The following is a 22,231-nucleotide window of genomic DNA, read 5'->3' on the forward strand; positions in this document are numbered from 1 at the left end:
CGCAGTAGCGTCCGCTCGGTCACATGACTCGGTCACGGGGTCCCAATGTCACGGTCTGGGTCTCACTCACATGAACGGAGGAAGGGAAATAACTCTGGATTCAGCTATTAGTGCATTTTACAACTTTAAAAACTTAATTTTTGAAATAAGGGCTTTTAAGCTGTTCGTACTGGGAAGTTGATTCACCTCAAAAAAATGTATCCGCTGAGTTACAGACTTCTCTTTCCCAATGCAAGTCTATGGGAAAAAGTATTTTTGGGCCCAATAGCTTCACGTGACTGACACGGAAGTTGCAGTACTGCCGTTTGACCACTACGAAAGTCCGGATCGTCGACCGGTGCACTTCCTGGGGGCTTGACTGTGACTGAATGTTGTGTTATTGACGTCCGTGCCACCAATCAGGTGATGACAGACAAGGATCATACCATCAAGAAGGGAAGGGCGGGGGTGCGTGGCGCGCTGACGGTCTACAGGTACAGAGCAGGAGAGAGGAGGAGAGAAAGAGAGAGAGGAGTGCGGTGCACGAATAGCAGACAAGATGAGTGACAGTCGGAAACGAAGCAGCATGTAAAATTATGGTATTCTGGAAATTATTACTTATTATTATTATTATAGTGAAAAATATCCCAAATTATTTGTAAAATATGTGAAAAATGTCTGAAAATTATGTGATAAACGTCATCTGTAAAATATGTGAAGAAAATAATGAAAAATGTCAGAAAAATATTAGAAAAATGGCCAAAAAGTATTTGTAAAATATGTGAAGAAATTAGTGAAAAAAGTCCAAAAAGTATTTGTAAAATATGTGAAGAATATTAGAAAAATATCCAAAATTATTTGTAATATATGTGGAAGAAATAGTGAAAAATGTCCAAAAGTTATCTGTAAAATATGTGAAGAAACTAGTGAAAAATGTCAGAAAAATATTATAAAAATGTTCAAAAAGTATTTGTAAAATATGTGAAATAGCAGACAAGATGATTGACAGTCGGAAACAAAGCAGCATGTAAAATTATGGTATTCTGAAAATTATAAGGTTATGTACAATTAAATTAAATAATTTAAGTGATATATGTGCACACATGTTAATCATAGGTCAAAACAGCTAGCTAAATTTGGCTGAATTGTAAAAAGGCAGATGTGAAGTAAAATGAAGAGTCGTTTGGGAGCCGAAAGAACCGGCTCTTCTTTGTTGAGGTGAGCCAAATGATCTGGCTCACTAAAAAGAGCCTGAATTCCCATCAGTGGGGTAAATGTGCCACTGATTGCGCCAGGCAGGCAGGCAGGCTGGACCACTCCGGTGCAGAGGGGTACCTTTCCAATTAAAAAAAAAAAAACAGCCTTACAGGTATCATACAAAACGGGCTTTTTTAATCTGGTATCCTGTTTTTGGTGCTACATGATCATGTGCACGACTAGAAACATGCAAAAAGAATGGTTGCATAGTGGAACCACGCGGTGCAACATTGAGTCACACTGTGCAACATTAATGACTTTTATTTAATATTTAAATGTATTTTTTGCATGTTTTGATGCACAATGTTGCAGTCTGTGCATGCTCTCCTCCATTGGCTGTTTGCGCCAGGAAGGAGCATGCAGAAGGGTTCGGAACGGAATAACCTGAACCACGTTTCTCCTGGAACTATAGTTTTTTTCATTTTTCTTTAAATGTATATTTTGCATTTTTTGGTGCACAATGGTGCAGTCTGTGCATGCTCTCCTCCCCTCAGTCCTGCCGCTAATGCACTCTCTGTTTGCGCCAGGAAGGAGCAGAGGAAGAGGAGGGGTGGGAACGGAACAACCTGAACCATGTTTCTCCTGGAACTATAGTTGGAAGCACTCCTTTTTTTTTCTACCTGGGTTATTTATGGAGGAGTTGCGCAGCTCAGGTAGTTTCTGTGTCTTTAAAGTTTTCCATAGTTTGTCAGAATAAGGAGAAGGAATGGATCAGTTGTAATGCTTTGGACTGGATTTGGTGCTGCTGTTGGTGGAGCTGGTGTTAACCAAGGACACCGTGATATACAGGCTGTCCTTCACTGCTGATTCCTCTTCTAGTCCAGGTTTAGTTGCAGCCAGGTAATATTGTAGCCCATCAGCTGGTTTGGTTTGGGAGGATGTTCTGGTGGCTGCGCATTACGCATCACTTCTCAGTGACATAAGCCTTATATAATAACCTCAGTCGCTTTTTATTATTTTAATATGTCATTAGTCGGTTGATAATCTGCGCAACTGGCGCAAACAATCCCCCCCCAACCATGTGACCTGCTGGGGAAAATGATGCAGAAATAGGTAGAGAGGTGGAGGAGCACCTTTATGCAAGGTGATGATGTGGCTTGTTATGCGCAGATTTGTGCGGAGTGTCTCAGCCCAGCCCACCTCTCTCTCTCTCTCTCTCTCCCCCTCTCTCTCCCTCTCCCTCTCTCTCTCTCTGTGTCTCTGTCTCTCTCTCTCTGTCCCTCTCTCTGTCCCTCTCTCTCTCTCTCTCCCCCTCTCTCTCCCTCTCCCTCTTTCTCTCTCTGTGTCTCTGTCTCTCTCTCTCTGTCCCTCTCTCTGTCCCTCTCTCTCTCTCTCTCCCCCTCTCTCTCCCTCTCCCTCTCTCTGTGTCTCTCTCTCTGTGTCTCTGTCTCTCTCTCTCTCTGTCCCTCTCTCTCTCTCTGTCCCCCTCTCTCTCCCTCTCCCTCTCCCTCTCTCTGTGTCTCTGTCTCTCTCTCTCTGTCCCTCTCTCTGTCCCTCTCTCTCTCTGTCTCTGTCTGTCTCTCTCTCTGTCTGTCTCCCTCTCTCTCTCTCTGTCCCTCTCTCTCTCTCTGTCTCTCTGTGTCTCTCTCTCTGTGTCTCTGTCTCTCTCTCTGTCCCTCTCTCTGTCCCTCTCTCTCTCTCTCTCTCTCTCTGTCTCTCTCTCTCTCTCTGTCTGTCTCTCTCTCTGTCTCTCTCTCTCTGTCTCTCTCTCTGTCTCTCTCTCTCTGTCTCTCTGTCTCTGTCTGTCTCTCTCTCTGTCTGTCTCCCTCTCTCTCTCTGTCCCTCTCTCTCTCTCTCTCTGTCTCTCTCTCTCTCTCTCTCTGTGTCTCTGTCTCTCTCTCTGTCCCTCTCTTTGTCCCTCTCTCTGTCTCTCTCTCTCTCTCTCTCTGTCTCTCTCTCTCTCTGTCTGTCTCTCTCTCTGTCCCTCTCTTTCTCCCTCTCTCTCTCTCTCTCAATTCAATTCAAATGGCTTTATAGTGATGACGTAACACTGTACATGTTGCCAAAGCGTATTCAAATTATGAAAATTTACATTTCATTAACATCAATGAAATAAAATAAAAAATCCTTTTCAATCAATCAATTGGAACAACGATGTCAACAGGAAACGAACAACAACAACAAGGTGCAGACAGCTGTCCCTGTCCATCAGTTGATGTCCCTGTCCCTCAGTTGATGGCTGGCAGCAACAGAGACTGCTACCAGCTCACAGCTCTTAGTGTCCTCCCCCAGTAGGACGGATAATTTCTCTTCATCTGAGAGCTGTTCTCTCTCTCTCTCTCTCTCTCTCTCTCTCTCTCTCTCTCTCTCTCTCTCTCTCTCTCTGTGTGTGTGTGTCCACCTGGTGTTGACGTTATAGGAGAGCAAGGTTGCATGTCAGAGCTCATTAATGCTCGTTTCCCTCGCATCCACGTGAATGCAGGCTCTGCATTGCAGTCTGAACCGAGTCTAGCCCAGGCTATGTTTATTCCCCCCTCTCTTAAACTAGCACTACTCAGTTGCACATCTCTTGTGTTGGTGCTGTGATGCATTTATCTTGCAGCTGGAGGTTTTGCACATAGAGAAGGAAGGAAGGGTGCCTTTGGGTGCTCTCCATATTTTGACACCAGTTAACCCCACGGTCACAGACAGACAGATATAACCCCAACACACACACACATGTTCTTTATGGTTATATCTCCTAAAATACACTCACTAGTTGGATTCCCATCCTGTTTTTTTAACAGTCAAGAATGACTTATTGATCTTGAATGTCACGCTGTTTTGACTTCCTGTCACATGGTCCACATGAGCAACTCCAGCTTCAATGCTTTACAGTCAAGTAATACACACTGTATGCAGTTCTGATGCTTGTGCAATATAATATATGCTGTGTTTTTAATTCAAAAGTACAGACTTTGATCAACTCCCTTCATTTATGAACAATGTACTTTGACATGTTAGCATCTTTCAAGCATGCATTTTTAGCTTTGTTTGCTCTTAATTGCACTAAAATGTCAAACACTTGAGAGCTCGAACACAAACAGGAAGGGATAGACAAAAACAAGTAAATTATTATTAATAAGCCACATTTTCAGGTATCCCATATCTTTTAACTGTTGTTTTAGAGGACTGATTCTTCAGTAGGGATGCAGCTTTTCCCAGTGGTCAGTAATAGTGGTGTCACGGTAGGATAATATGGACTATTGCGTGTAACACAATCAGTACCCTCTGTCGATATGTATTTTGAATGTATGGTCCTGGTCAAAGTGTCTTACTGCTGTTTAAATGGGAGCAACTGAAACATCTGATAATACAACACAGTGGCCCTGCTGTAATGTTTAATGTAATCAGTCAGTTAGAGATGCTTGATATTTGTCTTTGAGGGTGTAGTTTGTATTATATCTGAGTAAATATCCCATTAAAGTCTTCCAGTCTGTGTCAACACTGCATTTAATGCATTAGTAATGTTTTGCATATATGTGTTGGTTTGAAGTTTTTTAGTAGGGCTGCATGGTATCAAATGTGAATACTTTTTCCGTAGCACTGAGTATAATATAATATAATATAACATAATAATAATATAGCTAATAGCAAACATTCCAGTAGCAAACGTTAGCTTGCAATTAGCCCCATTCAGGACAGTGAGTGTTAGCTAGCTAGCAGCAATGTTCACTTCTTTCTCAACAGTTTTTCTTCTTGTAAATTTCCACCAGGAGCAGGATGTGACATCATCTCTAAAGGAATCTAGTTGTAGTGTTGTAAATAGTGACCTTGCAAGATTCCCAGTCTCTAGTCTGTGACTAAAAACTCTGTGACTTAGGACACCTTGTCTTTAGATGTGAGAGGGTGTCAGACTTCAGTCTTTTAAATGTCTTTTCAAAGTCTCCTAGTGTCTGGTAGGCATTAGAGTGAGTCCTCCATGTTGCTCCGCCATGTTTCTACAGTAGCCCGGATATACAGTAGCTATTATAAAGTTATTTGATACTTCAACTTTTCTGTATTTTCTGAGAAGTAACTACTCTAATGTCGCATTCACATCAAGAGCGAAGCTAATTTTTGCCTCGCTTTACTCGCGTGAGTTGGACCGTCGGTATCATTTATGTTCATTTGTGCTAGACGCGACGGAGAGGAGAAGGAGCTTGTCTCCATGGATACCAACAACTTTTCATTCCGCCATTTCCTCCATCAACCATGGAAGAAATAACCACTGTTGCTGCTTTGTACATGTTGTGGAAGTCTCAGATATGTCAGAAAACCAAACGCCGTCATCATGTCTGGGTTCATTACATCACCCGCCGACGAGCTGTATTCACATACAGCGCCATCGCACTGACTGTATCTAGCAAGCCACACGCCGCTACTGCGGTATGAACCCAAAATAAACAGATTGTGCTGTGATTTAATTGCAATAAACGGATCAAAAGGATGCCGAAATAACTACATAATGATGCAGATTTGTAAAAAGTCTGAATTCATGCTTATTATGCAGCTGCTCCATCAACACTCAACATAAAGTCATATAGGCATAAATACGGCAGCGACGTTGTTGTTTCTACCACAGATAGTCTGTGGGTTCTACACAGTTTGGTCCGATCTCTGTACAAGAATATGTTTACACAGACATGCCCACTTTATGATAATCACATGCAGTTTGGGGCAAGTCATAGTCAAGTCAGCACACTGACACACTGACAGCTGTTGTTGCCTGTTGGGCTGCAGTTTGCCATGTTATGATTTGAGCATATTGTTTAATGCTATATGCAGTACCTGTGAGGGTTTCTGGATCAATATCTGTCATTGTTTTGTGTTAATTGATTTACAATAATAAAATATATACATACATTTGCATAAAGCAGCATATTTGCCCACTCCCATGTTGATAAATTGCGAGAGAGAAAGTTGTAAAATGTAAATAAAACCTCAGTATGCCCACCTGTTTCCTCCAAGACACCGTTGCTGTAGAGCTGTGGTTTTTATTGGATGCAACCCACAGTGCTGGAGCCAAAATGGCCGCCGCAATGATGTCAAGCCAGTGACGTTGCTTCCTCTGTGGTGTAGTTCTAAAGGCTGTATTATTCAGGTGTTTTCAGGCTCTACCTGTTCAGGGTGACGAACACAGAGCTGCAAACATCATTGTCTGCACAGATGTGTGTGTGTGTGTGTTAGCTCACATCTGTGTGTTTGTGCGCTGCAGCTGTCAGCAGTGATGTGATGTGTGATCTCACTGCTGTGTAACATGAAAGGGAGATTTTGACAGAAACAGATCATCATAGAGCGGGCAGACATCCCCTAAAAGAGCTTTAAATAGTCTTTGATCCCGAGTGTGTCACCAAATCAGCAGACGACATATTTTATTGCCGCCTTTTGGATATTAAAGAGACGCTTCGGAAGCTCACATTTAGTAACATTTACTATTAAAATGCATTTTTTTACATTAGTACATTTATTAATTCAGCATCACATAGGGTGATATACCTGAACCATTTGAATATTAGCCAACTCAACAGCACCCAGATGTAGAGCACAGAGAACAAGTCCCTGTGGTAGTGCTGGTGGTGGTGGTGGTGGGCCTTACCGTCACCACGGCAACCAAGGTGTAGCTTCACCAGTTGCCGAGGGCAACAAGAGAGGAGCTGTGTACAGCGACATGGAGGCAGGGGGAGGGAGGGATGTGAAAGACAGCAGGTGAGAGGAGGAGGAGGAGAGTGCTGGGTGGTGAGGAGGAGCAGAGTACAGGAAGAGAGGAAATAAAGGAGGAAGAGATGTGATGAAGAGGAGGCACGTAGCAGTTCTTCTACGTAAAGGCATCATCTCTATTGTTGTTGAGTCTTAGCTGCCCTCTTTCATAGTGTTCTCCTGTGGTAAATGCAACCAGACGGGCTTGACTCTGCAGCCCAAAGTCCTCCACCGTCCTTCAACTAGTGTTCATTTTGATGGCTATTTTTAAATTTAATTAGTTTTTATCATATTTAGTAGGGCTGGGACGATACACCTTATCTCCCGATTCTGTATTATCATGATACTTGGATGCCGATTCGATATGTATTGCAATTTTTAAGTGATTCTACAACACTAGACCATGGGAAAAAGTTGAATCATACCCTTCTAGGGACTTTTACTTTGGAAAATATCTAAATTAATCCAGTAAAAATGTTTGATTTTCAGCATGTATGTAGTCAGAGATGTCCTGAAGTCAAATATATCAGTCATTGACAGGCATTATTTATTAATTTTTTTCCAGCAATGACATTTCCCTCACAAATTAGTGGTATTTTATTTTTAATTTATAAGGGACATGTAATGTTTTTCACTTATTTCCATATATGTATTTTGTATATACAGTTCCCTTTGTTAACACCTTGTGGTCTCTAGCTCTCCTGTCAGCTCCGTTCTCTTTATCCATCCATGGTCAGCTCCATCGGGGCCGTTTGAATGCATTTAATAGAAATGTCAGTATATGGGTGCTCTACAGTTGTAACGTCGGCCCATTTGACCACTGAGATGAGAGCAACAGCCGGCTCGATTGCAACGTTACTGCAATACGATAATGCCCCGCCCTAAAGCATCCCCTGCTTTATGGTCTATCTGACTCTAAATGGGACCATAATTTACTAAATGAACATCATGCTGTATTGAAGAAGACTTGAAACTAGCGATTGAGACCATAAACTCATGTTTACAATGTTTACTGAGGTAATAAATCAAGTGAGAAGTAGACTCATTTTCTCAGAGACTTCTATACAATCAGACTTCTTTTAGCAACCAGAGGAGTCGCCCCCTGCTGGCTGTTAGAAAGAATGCATGTTTAAGGCACTTCAGCATTGGCTTCACTTTTCAGAGAACTAAGAGGTTCCTTTAGCCCGTTGTTGTCTGCGTTTCCACAGTGGTCTAAAGACTTGTGAAGATAAGGTAAATTAGTAAAGTGTATCGTCTGGGACGGTCATCCCTAAAGAACACCAGCTAGCTTTTCCTGTCCGTGACAGAGTTAGCATGCAGCTTTAGCTCTGCTCTGTCTAGCTCAGCTTTTCCCGTCAAAGTGTGAAACCCAAAGTGTTTCCATCCTTTACTGGATGTGTAGTGTTTACCACCCTGGATTTAACATGTGAGGGTGTAGGTCGTATCCACACTGACCCTCCAACGTTTTATACTTTCTCGTTTTGGCTGAGGAAGTGGACACGTGTGACTTCATCTGGTTTTCAAAATAAGGTGTCAACAAAGGGAACTGTATATACAAAATACATCTTTGGAAATAAGATTGATTGGATTATATTCACCAGAAGTATAAAACATTACATGTCTATTATATATTAAAAAGAAAATACCATTAATTTGTGAGGGAAATGTCTTTATTCTTTGATATTTGGGTTGCTGGATAATAAATAATTCCTGACAATGACTGTTATATTTGATTTCAGGATATCTCTGACTACATACATGCTGAAAATCAAACATTTTAATGTATTAAATTAGATATTTTCCAAAGTAAAAGTCCCTAGAAGTGTATGATTTAACTTTTTCTCATGGTCTAGTGTTAAAAAAAGTTAACAAAAATCACAATAAATTGTAAAATTGAATCGCAATATTTAAAAATTGCAATACATATCGAATCAGCACCCAAGTATCGTGATAGTATTGAATTGGGAGATAGGTGAATCATCCCTACAAACAATCTCTTCACCCCCTATTACACTGTGGTGTCATCAATTATCTCAGAGATGAATATCTGAAACCATGGGCAAATAATACCCAAACTATTTGCATGCCAATATAAGCAAGAGGTAAGATCTTTGGTGAGCTGACCGTTAAATATGACCAACTAAAACCAGCCCACGATGACACAGAAACGGTGGTAAGCCAACAGTGGCACTGAGTCTTCACCAGGCATGAGGGTCTATGTGGGGGGGAAGCTGGCCTCTGGGGATACCTGCGTTAACTGTACAGCTGTCAGGAGATAATTGGGTGAAGCCATCACCAGTGATTGGTTTCATCATCGTCTAACTGGCTTTTGTTTGCGTTGCCAGGTGGTTGCCTTAGCGATGGACGGGGAGTCAGAACTGAACCCTGCCGTAGCAGAAGAGGCAGCAGGGGAGCGGGTGGAGCCCATGGATGCCACTCCCTCCCCCGAGCAACAGACCACGCCCCCCTCCGAGGAGGCTGGGGAGGCAGTTTCCATGGTAACGGAAGAAGAAGAAGATGAAGCCACAAAGGAGGGTGGCACAGAGGACAATGCTGATGACGATGTGGTTCTGGTAGGGGAGGAGGAGGAAGAGGAGGAGGACCCCCAGCCTTCTGCCACGACCCCTTCCCAGGACACGCCCAGCACAGACGGCCCAGAGCCGGCTGCGTCCGTAGACATGTCCACGCCAGCAGAGGTGACCCCCAGTTCTCCTGCGTCTTCCAGCACATCCACGACGGCGGCGGAAGCGGCGCCTTCCAAACCTCCAACCACAGAGGCAGAGCCCATCGTCATTGACGATGAGGAGGACTCTGAACAGAAAGACGTTTCCTCCTCCTCGCCAGCGCACCCTGGAGGCTCCTCAGAGTCCCACTCGCCAGGCGCCCTCAGCAGCACGGAGCCAGATTCAGAGATCAGGATCGCCAGCGTCACCACGCTGGGCTCCAGTAGCCAGAAAGAAGAAGATTCCACTGTCTCTGCAGTGAATACGCCGCCGCATCCAGTGGACGTCCAGGAAGACATGACCCTGATGATAACCTCGGTGACATCACTGCAGGGCGACGCGGCGGCTGACACAGCGGTGAGAATCACCACAACTTTTTATTTATTCCTGCTTTCATCTAGTTTACATTCACCTCTACTTTTGTTTGTTTTTCTTAAGTTAAGTTAGTAACTATAGTTCACAGCATACACAAACATTTTAGTAACTTTTCTTTCATGGAAAATTTTAATTCAATTGTATATCCATGATAAAACATTTCCCACGGGTTGATAAACTTGTGACAACACTGGTGTTACCGATTACACCGGACATTGTACAAGAAAAGATGACGGTCAATATCTGCAGAGCGCTTACTTTGATCTTTAACATCAGATGGCGGTGTGTCTGGCCTCTCCGCTCCAGCTTTCGATGCGGGGCTGCAGGTTTCCACCTGGTGCCGCATAAACCATCTCCGTCCTCTGCACGGCGATTCCCTCATTAACGTAATAATTCCCTTATCCACCTTATTCCTAGCACCCATGATGCCTTGCGTGAATTATGGGTGCAACCAGCGTTTTCCATAGTAACGGTACGCTAATCGCCTCTCCTAAAGCGATTGTATTAATAAATTTAGTAAAACATGAACACCAGCTATTACAGCTCAAACAGGATAATGTGATCATACCTCAGCCTTCTACTATGGAGGGATGGGAGGGTGACCTGAAGAAGTGGCCTCAGATAATCTACACTAGCATATTTAGCTACTTTATTGACTCCGTTGCTACAGACAGTGAAGAGATTAACAATCTGAAAAGCTCTGAGGCAGATCTGTACTTCCACATTAACAAGGTTATGTTTTTTTTCTACACACAGATAACCGTAAGTATTTTTGTCTAATGCTGCCCTGCACTCTGTGCCATAAACTGCCTTACATTTTAAACTGTAAAGAAAGTAGTGAAAGTAACTGGCTGTCATTAAACAGACGCTACAATGCTGTGCCCTCCTTACACATGAAATCATAGCTGATATTCTCCTGGCTCTGCTGTCTGTCCTTTTAAGGACCCGACGTCTCTTCTCCACTGCTCTTTCGTAGCCCAACCACAAAGTAGGATACAGGTTTCCCTCAATTGGCTTTTTGTTGACTAAATGAAGTGAGCACACATAACGAGGGTTTATGGTGGTCTCTTCAAGTTTAGGTTTCTCAGCCACATTCTTCTGGATTCCTCGTCTGTAGGTCGGCGATGGAAACTGTACCGTTTACTGTTAGTTGAATATCTGTTAAAAAAATAAAGCAGGATTTGCTAAATTGAAGGCGAAATACTTTTCAAGTTAGCTTACTGCTACTTCCGCTACTTCACCAGAAGTTACGCCCACAATCATTTCTAAAGTAACGCCCCCGAGAATAAGGTGGATTGCATTGGGTTTTAATCCAAAATATTGCCAAATAGGAGCTTTTGCTTTTTCGCTTTGACACCAAATCCTCCGCCATCGCCAGCTGAGACTCCGTACGGATCAGACGCTTTCACTTTCAGTTTGTAGCGTCCGTCGTCCGAATATCTGTTGATAACAAGCCGCTGATACGTGAAGATAAATGGGTTTAAATGAGTTCTAAATGGGTTTTATTTCAAAAGGGTGGGGGCCGTAACACCGACTACCGCTATAAGCCTATTCTTCACTCACACTGAAGAACTTCCACACCGGTGTGCACGTAAAACTATCATGCGGCATGTGTGTGTAAATTTGACTGGCACAAACATTGGATACATGAGACTGGTCATAGCCGGTTTCGATCGGTGCATCTCTAGCTTTTTTGTCTTCTAACTGGTTTCAGGAAAAGTTGTTTCCTGTGATGTTGTCGGCTGGTAGATGTTGATGAAAGCAGGTGTTCTCGTTGGCATTACAGGTTTATTCTTGGCAAAGTGCATAATGATATCTTTGTAATGACACTGCTGGGGGCTGATGTTTTATTCCAGTGTTTGTTCATCCAAACTGCTCTGGCAGCTCCCAGTTAGAGGAGGTTGGACTCAGTGCAGATTCCACAGACTGCAGCATACGGAACCCTTTTTTTGGGTTCCTCATCATCATGTTTTCTAGTGTTTTGTCACTGAGGAGGAAAACTAACCTGAGTAACTCGTCTGTCTAGGCAGGTGAAGGCCAGGCGGAGGAAAACGGTCTGCAGATTAGCAGCGCGTTCAGCTTGAATCCCGACACCCCATCTGGTCGACCGACAGCCTCCTTCAACCCAGGGCGGGGCTCGGGCCCCATGGGCCAGCTGGTACAGAACGGAGACACGGGGACGCACAACAGAGCAGGTACTGAATTTAATATGCAGCAAGAAGATATTTAACAGGGCATGTTCTCACAGGTTAAATGGTAGGATTGTGACAGGTGGAGGGGAAAGAAAACAATCAGATTACTGACCAGTTACATGCAAAGTAAGTAGAGTAACCAAGTATTGTAATTGTTCATCCTGAGAGCTTTAATAAACATCACCTGAGTGCTAAGCAGAAAGAGAAGTTCAAGATGCTTTATGAAGAATAGGACAGCATCTTCTTGAAATCATGAGACAAAGAACCACACAGTAGACTTTTGCTTGCCAACTCCTCCTCTGTCATTCTTGTTTTTAACATTAGAACACTATGAATTGTGGGTAATTCCCTCAAACAAAATCTGCAGCACTGCAGACCGATGGAGAGTGTGCATACAGGGATTAAATAGTCCTCAAGTGGGCCATCAGACACTTTGTGATTTCACGGTGGGACAATCCTGAGTCCTCACAGACTTATTGATAAGCTGGGACAGTTTTATGTTCCTGTCTCCACACGGACTCCAGATGGTGCTGTTGACTGCAGTGGTTCTCTTTTCTAAAACTGGCTTTGGACACATCATAGTTTCATATCAGTCACGTTTTGAGCAGCCACTTCCTGCTGCACAGCATCTTATCCAGTTCTACAAAAACAACAAACCCTGAGTGTGAAGCTGTGTTTCTTTAGATGGATTGGTGTCGTCCTGATGAATTTACACTCACTGTTTTTAAGAGATGTAGAATGGACTATTAACTTTGTATCTTTGCTTCCTTCCAGACTCGTGGATCTCCCAGTCAGCTTCAGTCCCTCGCAACCAAAAACAGACAGGGGTCGACTCTCCGTCGCCGGCCACCTCGCTGCCCAAACCTCCAGGCCAGTCTTCCTCGTCTACTTCCTCCTCAGGCTCCCAGCCGCAGCCCCGGACAGTCAAGGTGATCCACTCCATTCATTTTGGCTCTGGTGTAGGAAAACATTAAATCCAGAGTTTGAGGTTCAGTTGTCCATGCAACTTTTGTATCTGTGTTTTTTATTTGTTGTGGCAATCCCGACTTGGAAGCATGTTAATTGTTAATAAATATTTTCCCAAACACACTGCAACCAACATCACTGGAGCAGATTAAAAAGTGCAAATAAAAGGCAGTGACTGTCCAGTTTACTTTTGAGGGAAAACTTGGTATTAGTTGGCAGTCTGGAAACCATCCAAGGCAGTCTGATTGGAAGTTAAAAATCCTTTATTCGTTATCCTTTACAATGTGGAAATACACATAAAGGAAAACCCTTAATAATACTTGTTCAAAGACAAAGCCACACCTATTTTTTTTTTACTTCAACACAGAGTTTCTTGACCCAGTGCAGCTCTCCCAATAGTTCCTTCACATTCAAAAGTGTTTTAACACATCATTTCCTGCATTCAGTACCTTGTGTATTTCTTTTTTTATAGTATATTTCCTGTGATAGACAATGAACACTGTTTTGCTGTTTTGTTATACTGTTTAATTGTATTTGGAAGGAGCACAACAGCAGATTGTGCAATAGAAAATTTGGGATTGTGATTCACTACCCCATTTTTTTCAGATTAACTGTTTCCGTTCCATTGAATGGGAGCCAACTGTTGTTTAAAGGATGCCAGCAAAATGTGCACACCCAAATTATAGTCAGTCTCTTTGGATCCAAGGCTGAAAGAGTTTTACATGACCAAAATGTAGCTGAAGTGGTTGCAGCTCTACTGGCAGCTAATAGGGTAAAGTCATAGCTTACTTGTTGCCCTGCAGTTAAAGTCATTGTTGTGTGTGTTCGTCCCAGGTGACCTGTGCCAACTGTAAAAAGCCTCTGAAGAAAGGCCAAACGGCCTACCAGCGTAAAGGCTCCACACACCTGTTCTGCTCCACCACCTGTCTCTCTGCCTTCTCACACAAACCCGCCCCCAAGAAGAGCTGCACCATGTGCAAAAAGTGAGTCTCTCAACCCAGAAGGTGGTTTGAATTTAGGATTTTACATGTTGCACGTGGGTTACATTCAAAAGTAGTGGGGTTGTCACAATAAACCAAATCTTTAAGGTAAAGAAGTGTTGTTTTTAAGTGAATTTCCAGCAGTTTTGAGATAGTTGTTGAGTTTTAACTCTTATTTTTGCAAGTTCTAAACACAATATTTAAAGAGTAACTTTGTTATTTTTCAACCTGGACCCTGTTTTCACAGGTTTTTGTGTCTAAGAAAGCTTTCACATCAGGGACCCGGGCCCGGATCTGAGTACACTTGTCCCCAAAGTCTAGTTCATTTGCTTAGTGTGAGCGCTCCGTAACCGTATGTGAAAGCAGACTCTACCAAAACACAGAAGTGGACCGCTATTTAACGCGAGTAACGTCAGCGAGTAGTTGTGAAAGGGCAGGCTTTTTCCAACGCTGCCGGTCTCCTCCGAAATCTGTATATGCATGCTGCATGCTCCGATCTCATCCTCCGAACTGCACGGCCGTGGGAGAGGTTCCTTAAAATATAAACAATAGTAGCCGATGGGGTTGGGCGATGTTTGTTATTCTATTTAGCTGGTTTAATGGTCTATCTCTGAAGAACGAGAGCCTGTCAGAGTGTAGAGTTGGCCAAACCAGAGTTGGTGATTGTTGGAAAGACTAACGACGACGGTTTTGGTGAGTTTTATTTTGTTTCTGTGAGGTTTAAATGAAGTATTTTATGGTGCTCTGCCACTAGAACAGCTGATCTCAACATAAACAAATACACGTGGATGATGACGCAAGTGTACTCGGGTACGGAACGACTTTACTAATGTGAAAGCTGAGCGATGACACTGAAAATCTTTTAGATAACACTAAGCTACACTTTCTGTACTCCAACACAACAAACTCTGACAACATCGGCACTCCTCTATCCAACTGTCCACTCACGTTTCCACCGCTGTCTTCCGGCAAAAAGTCACATGACACAATAAAAAAAAACAAGCGAAAGATAAGAAAGACGCTTATACACTACACACTTATAATAATAATCTGAGGTGTCAGTGGCAAAAACAAGAATTTTTAGTGAACGGAAATGATTACACTGCAGCTCGTTTAGCGGCTGCCGTCTGCAGCGTTCTCCCTCAATACTGGACCAATTTCAGAAAGTGTTGTCCCCATTAGTCACTTAGACACAAAAACATGGGGGAATAGGGTCCAGATAGAAAAGTTACCCTTTAAAAACAAGGAGAGCTATTATTCTTTTCACTAACTGAGGCACATTTTAATGTAGATCTAAATGTATCTGCGCTCTTTGTTGTTTTTTTCAGGGACATCACAAACATGAAAGGCACCATTGTGGCCCAGGTCGACTCCAGCGAGTCCTTCCAGGAGTTCTGCAGCACCGGCTGCCTCGGCGCATACGAGAACAAGCAAAACCCGCCCAAATCGGGCATCAAGACCAAATGTACTGTCTGCGGCAAGCTCACAGAGGTCAGTCCGTCTGACGCGCTCAACAATGCATACACCTCAACCAGTCATTCCAGAGCAACACATGCCGTCTTATTCCTGACAAAGGGATTAATAATTGAGTAGCATAAGTCTGCAGCTGTTTGTGTCCGTACTACTGAAGTATGATCACGGCATAATGCAATCGAGAGGTGTCTCTAATAATCTGGCTCCCTCAGGGTGCACACAAACATTACCAACATCCATCCTGTGATGAGAGCCTCGGAGCGGCTAGCATGGCTGCAGACTCTCAGCCTCGTTAGGTTTCACCTTCTCTTCATTATTTACATCCTTGGCTTTGGGATGTTTGTTGTCCTGTTGCATTTATTTACATCTTCTCTCTTTGATTCTTATCCCCTAATGAATGTCCTCTTACCACCATTTCATTGCCTCTCTGTCTCTCCTTTATTGTCGTCCTCCTCAGGCCACTTGCTTTCATTCAATATTTATCTCTTTTTCTTGTTCCTCGTCTGTCGTCACTGTTCTCTCGTTCACTCTGCTTTCTTCTCTCCATCCGTCCATTTCAGTGTGATGTCTTAGGACTAGGGATGTTAATAATTAGCCGTTAACCGACATTAAGCATTTTAACCGATTAACGCTATCGGTTAAAACGGTTAAAAGAAATGTTAATAATTAATTAAAATGCTGAGAAAAAATAAATAAATAAATAAAATCGAATAAAAGAGATAATAATGATCAGCAATAAAATGTTGATTAAATAAAATAGAGTAAAATAAACACTATAATGATGATGATAAACCAGCCTTCCTGGTTCATAAACCAAAAGCATTTCTACAAGGCCATGTAGTACCTTATAAACTAATAAAAGAATTTTAAAATCAATACGGAAACTACCAGGTAACCAGTGTAAAGACTTTAAAATAGGCGTAATTTGTGCTCTCCTTTTGGCTTTAGGCAGCACTCGTGCAGCAGAATTTTGAATTAATTGTAGCTGAGTTATTGTATTCTTTGGTCGACCAGAGAGGAGAGCGTTACAGTAGTCCAGCCTGCTAGTTATAAAAGCGTTATGCATCAGTCTCTCTGTGTTGCTCAGAGAGAGAAATTAAGTTTGGTTAATCAGGCTGTATTTCTCTCTCTGTCTACAGATCCGGCACGAGGTCAGCTTCAAGACCGTGACCCACAAGATCTGCAGCGACACGTGTTTCAACGTTTACCGCAGGGCCAACGGCTTGATCATGAACTGCTGCGAGCAGTGTGGCGACTACCTGCCCAGCCGAGCGTCAGCCAACCACTTCCTGCTGGTCGACGGCCAACAGAAACGCTTCTGCTGCCAGAACTGCATCAGGGACTTCAAGCAGGTACTGTGGGCTCAACCGCAGGCTGCAGGTGTGTCATACGTACATGCCTGAATACAGAAGCCTGTGTGATTAGTTCATTTATTTCATTCAACCATATCCATTTAAAATGACAGCTCAGCTTAATTTAGCTGTGGTGACCCCCTTCTCCCACTCACAGCCACCGCAACTAAAATGCAAATACAGGAAAAATGGCCTTGCTACTCACCTTCCTAAAATATATAAATATATATATTAAAACATTTACAAATGTCCTTGAATGGACATAAGAGAGAGAACCAGGGCTCTCAAATGAAAAGAAAATTAATTCTCCAGAAGGGTTAAATTTAGCACCAAATCTGTGCAACAAACGGTATCAACCCCAAAATTGCTGCAACAACTTATGAGACATAATAGAGCATGGGGATAGACATTATATACTTCTATCATCATGCTCTAAACCTGTATACACTTTCACAATTTATTTTAATTAATCAATTAATTAATTAATTAATTAATTATTTTGTATTTCTTATTAATGACATATACTGTATGTGGATAGAGAGATGACCTGAGCTTCATACCAATCCTTCATTATTCAGATTTTTACTAAACATGTTACTGCACTGTACAACTAAATTGTGTTGCTAAGCAATATTAACCATGAAATTAGAGGTTGGAATTGTATTCGTTGCTTGGCAACAGCAGCTTATTGAATATTCCCACTAATAAGTGGAAGAAACTACGGAGTCTCATTTCAGACGACTGTTTCATCCACTGAGCCCAGTAATGAGCCATCATGTACCAACCCACAAGCTCGGTTTGGTTTAATATTAAGTAATGAATAAGTGTTTGGATGATCTGTGGCTGCTGGACAGAAGTTGTCTGTTTCCATTTGAGCTTTTAAATGTGTTATATTTTCAATATCTGACCAGCTGTGTTGTCTATAGAAAGCACAGAAATATTCAAGACTGGGGAACTATCAGTTCCTCTAAATAGAAAAATCATAAGCAGCAGGAGACAAACGCCTCTCCGCTTTAAATCAATCCTTGAAAAACTCAAATCAATTCAATAATTACAGTTTGTGGAAAATCACCTCTGGTATCATTGCATCTTCCTCGTTGTAGAAATAAGTAAAAGTGAGAATGTTGCTCGGTCTTACAACACATACTGCTGCTCGTCACTGTGATGAAAATAATAATAATAATAATAATAATAATAATAATAATGATAATAATAATAATAGGAGGACAGAGAGTGTAATCAGCGTGCTTTTGTGGCTCAGCAGTGGGATTACAAAACAAACAAACATACCGACTATTGGATATCGTACCTGAGAGATTTGTGCTGTTTACTCCTCTAATGCTCAATATGTCATCAAGTTTTACTCAACAAAAGAAACTGCTCTGGATTTCCAACAAACACATTAACAAACCTCTTTAATAATCTATTTTCTTTTTCTTTGGTGCACCTTAATATCCTTCCACCATGGTGCATGGTACACTTGGATAGTCTGTTTATGTGTCTACGTCACCTGTAATGTGAATAAAATGGCTTAAAACTATTTGATAGAATTTAAAGAAGCTCAGTTTTTAGCTGACATCAGTGGACTATAGGCTCAGTCACCATTGTGTTACCCCCATTCAGCGATGGATATTGACTTTATAGACATTTATTTAAAGGTCCCGTATTATAAAAAAGTGAGATTTTCATGTCTTTTATATTATAAAACAGGTTTAAGTGCTATATAAATACTGTTAAAGTATCAAAACGCTCAATATACGGAGAAATACACACAGCCCGTATTCAGAAATTGTGCAAGTATATTCATGCAGACAGTATGATATAAATAAAGTTTTTTTTAACATTACAGCATGTAAACATGTTCTAGTAGAAACTCAAAATACAAGTATGAACCTGAAAATGAGCTGATATTGAACCTTTTGAATGAGAGTGTTTGACGTTGCCACTTTAAGTTGCTATTTGTTTTGACGTGATGTCTTCTGTCTTCAGGCTAACAGTAAACTTGCTACCTGCCTGACTTGCAAAACGCTGATCAAGACGGGCGAGGTGCTGCACAGCCTCGGAGCGGGCGGCACTATGGGCTCCTACTGCTCTGTAAACTGCATGAACAAGGGCAAGCTGGCGTCGACCTCCTTCATCAGTGAGTTTACTGCATAACACAGAAACAAACTCTCCAGGGTCAGGGACACCTTTCACATTTAACATTCTACCATGTTATGAGTTCTGCACAGTTCCACAGGTCCCATAATATCTTCATCAGATCTTAGCGACACAAGGTTATGTTGGTCAAGGCTGCGAGTAGCAGAAACATAATGAGCATTTACCATAGTAAGGACTCGGTAGCCGACTGTCTGAAAAAAGTCTGAAAAAAAAGTCTGAAAAAATCTGAAAAAAAAAGTCTGAGAAAATAAAATGTCTTGAAAAAGTCAGAAACAAAAGTCTGAAAAATGTCCCAAAAAAAAGTCAGAAAATTGTCTGAAATAAAAGTCTGAAAAATTACTGAAAATGTCCAAAAAAAAGTCTGAAAAACAAAAAATTCTGAAAAAATGAAAAAAGTCAGGAAAAAAAGTCTAAAAAAAATAAAATTGTCGGAAATAGTCCGGAAAAAGTCTGAAAATGATCGGAAATAAAAGTCTGAAAAATTACTGAAAATGTCCAAAAAAAGTCAGAAAAACAAAAAGTCTGAAAAATATCCAGGAAAAAAATGTCCGTAAAAAGTCTGTCTAAAAAATAGCCTCAAAAGAGCCAGAGAAAAAAAAGTCAGAAAATTATCAGAAATAAAAGTACAAAAAAAAAGTCTGAAAAAACAAAAAGTCTGAAAAATGTCTGAAAAAAATTCTGAAGAATTTCCGAAAAAAAATTCCAGAAAAAATCTGAAAAAAAAGTTTGAAATAAAAGTCTGAAATAAAAGTCTGAAAAATTACTGAAAATGTCCAAAAAAAAGTCTGAAAAACTAAATGTCTGAAAAAAAAGTCTGAAAAAAAGTCAGAAATATATATCCAGAGAAAAAAAAGTCAGAAAATGTTCAGAAATAAAAGTTAAAAAAAAAGTCAGAAAACAGTCTGAAAAATGTCTGAAGAATGTCTGAAAAAAAAGTCTGAAAAAACAAACAGTCTGAAAAATGTCTGAAGAATGTCAGAAAAAATAGTCAGTAAAAAAAGTCTGGAAAATGTCTGAAAAAAAAAGTTTGAAAAAAAATCTGGAAAATGTCTGGAAAAAAAAGTCAGAAAAAAAATAAATGAAAAAAGTCTGAAAAAAAGTCTAAAAAAATAAAATGTCCGGAAATAGTCCGAAAAAATGTCTGAAATAAATGTCTGAAAATGTCCAAAAAAAGTCTGAAAAATGTCCAGGAAAAAAGTCTGAAAAATGTCCGGAAAAAGTCTGTCTAAAAAAAAGCCTCAAAAGAGCCAGAGAAAAAAAAGTCAGAAATTGTCAGAAATAAAAGTACAAAAAAAAGTCTGAAAAAACAAAAAGTCTGAAAAATGTCTGAAAAAATTTCTGAAGAATGTCCGAAAAAATGTCCGGAAAATGTCTGAAAAAAAAGTCTGGAAAATGTCTGAAAAAAAAGTTTGAAAAAATGTCTGAAAAAAAAAGTCAGAAAAAAAATAAATGAAAAAAAGTCTAAAAAAATAAAATGTCCGGAAATAGTCCGTAAAAAGTCTGTAATAAAAGTCTGAAAAATGTCTGAAAAATGTCTGAAAATGTCCAAAAAAAGTCTGAAAAAAAGTCTAAAAATGTCCAGGAAAAAAGTCTGAAAAACAAAATGTCTGAAAAAAAGGCTGAAAATATCCAGGAAAAAAGTCTGAAAAATGTCCGAAAAAGTCTGTCGAAAAAAAAGCCAGAGAAAAAAAAGTCAGAAAATTTTCAGAAATAAAGTTTAAAAAAAAGTCTGAAAAAACAAAACGTCAGAAAAATTACTGAAAATGTCCAAAAAAAAGTCTGAAAAACAAAAAGTCAGAAAAATATCCAGGAAAAAAGTCAGAAAAATGTCCGTAAAAAGTCTGTCTAAAAAAAAAACCCTCAAAAGACCAAGAGAAAAAAAAGTTAGAAAATTGTCAGAAATAAAAGTAAAAAAAAAAGTCAGAAAAAACAAAAAGTCAGAAAAATGTCTGAAAAAATGTCTGAAGAATGTCCAAAAAAAAAATCTGGAAAAAGTCAGAAAAATGTCCGAAAAGAATTTCTGAAAAAAAGTCAGAAAAAAAGTCAGGAAAAATAAAATGTACGGAAATTGTCCGGAAAAAGTCAGAAAAAAAAGTCAGAAAATTGTCAGAAATAAAAGTCAGAAAAATTACTGAAAATGTCCAAAAAATGTCTGAAAATAAAGTTTGAAAAATATCAGAAAAAAAAGTCTGAAAAAAAAAAGACAGGTTTGTATGTTCTGATGATGGATAACTGACTTGACAAAGCAGCAGAGAAAAGCTCCTGTTAACCTGTTTGATTGTTAGTATTCATTAAACACTTACGTATAATTACCTTTTTCCTATGTAATAAATGCATGTTTATATGAGTTTTAATGTTGATTTAATGTGTGTGTGTGTGTGCAGACACAGAGCCAACGTGTCACTTCTGTAAGAGGAACTCATTACCGCAGTACCAGGCCACGCTGCCGGAGGGAAACATCCTCAACTTCTGCAGCTCTCAGTGTGTTACCAAGTTCCAGGTGTGAGACTTTTTTATCATTTCAAACCAGACAATATCATCATCATGATTATTCTGATAAATACTGACATCATGATTATTTAACACAATTACTCACTGACTTTGGAAACATCATGTGTTTAGAAAAAAAATGCATCGATCTGGTGTATTTTGAGAGCTAAATTAAGAGGCTAGATCTATGAAGAACGCTGTGCTCTAGTAACCAACTTAATCATAAACACATTGGTTGTATAGATATTAAAGATGATGGAATACAGAACAATAATATTTTTATCTCGATTATCTTGTTTTCATAATCGTTGGAATCCTAATTGAAATTCAATTTGATTACTTTCACAGCCCTATTTCAAACGATAAGAATCTGGGTACTTTATTTTTACACATTTTCATACTTGAGGACATTTCTGGATTATTTAGCACAAAAGTTCTTTGATATAGTTGAATGAAAACACTATATTGTTTTGGGCAACTGCAGTGAGGATGATGCTGAAAATGTAAGCATGCGTGCTAACTAATCTCATGCAATAAATAGTTTAGATACTTGGATCAAACTAGACTTCCATGACAATACATGGAATTATATTATACCGTTATCATCTACTCATTTGATGCATCCT

At 40.4% G+C, this 22,231-nt stretch overlaps 1 protein-coding gene across 1 annotated transcript in view; it reads left to right on the forward strand.

Annotated features, from left to right (window-relative positions):
• The first annotated feature begins 1,327 nt into the window (after positions 1–1,327).
• The window catches only part of zmym2 (zinc finger, MYM-type 2), a 35,882-nt gene continuing 14,978 nt past the window's right edge, over positions 1,328–22,231 (forward strand). Inside the window, exons 1-9 of the mRNA XM_037789290.1 lie at positions 1,328–1,348; positions 9,240–9,974; positions 12,019–12,187; positions 12,959–13,113; positions 13,985–14,133; positions 15,459–15,621; positions 16,743–16,955; positions 18,945–19,095; positions 21,500–21,615. Coding sequence (XP_037645218.1) covers positions 9,255–9,974; positions 12,019–12,187; positions 12,959–13,113; positions 13,985–14,133; positions 15,459–15,621; positions 16,743–16,955; positions 18,945–19,095; positions 21,500–21,615 — 1,836 coding nt within the window. The 5' untranslated portion in view covers positions 1,328–1,348; positions 9,240–9,254. The remainder of the gene's footprint in view (positions 1,349–9,239; positions 9,975–12,018; positions 12,188–12,958; positions 13,114–13,984; positions 14,134–15,458; positions 15,622–16,742; positions 16,956–18,944; positions 19,096–21,499; positions 21,616–22,231) is intronic.

The sequence above is a fragment of the Sebastes umbrosus genome, chromosome 13 (genome assembly GCF_015220745.1).
Source record: "Sebastes umbrosus isolate fSebUmb1 chromosome 13, fSebUmb1.pri, whole genome shotgun sequence".
Classification (NCBI taxonomy): Eukaryota; Metazoa; Chordata; class Actinopteri; order Perciformes; family Sebastidae; genus Sebastes; species Sebastes umbrosus.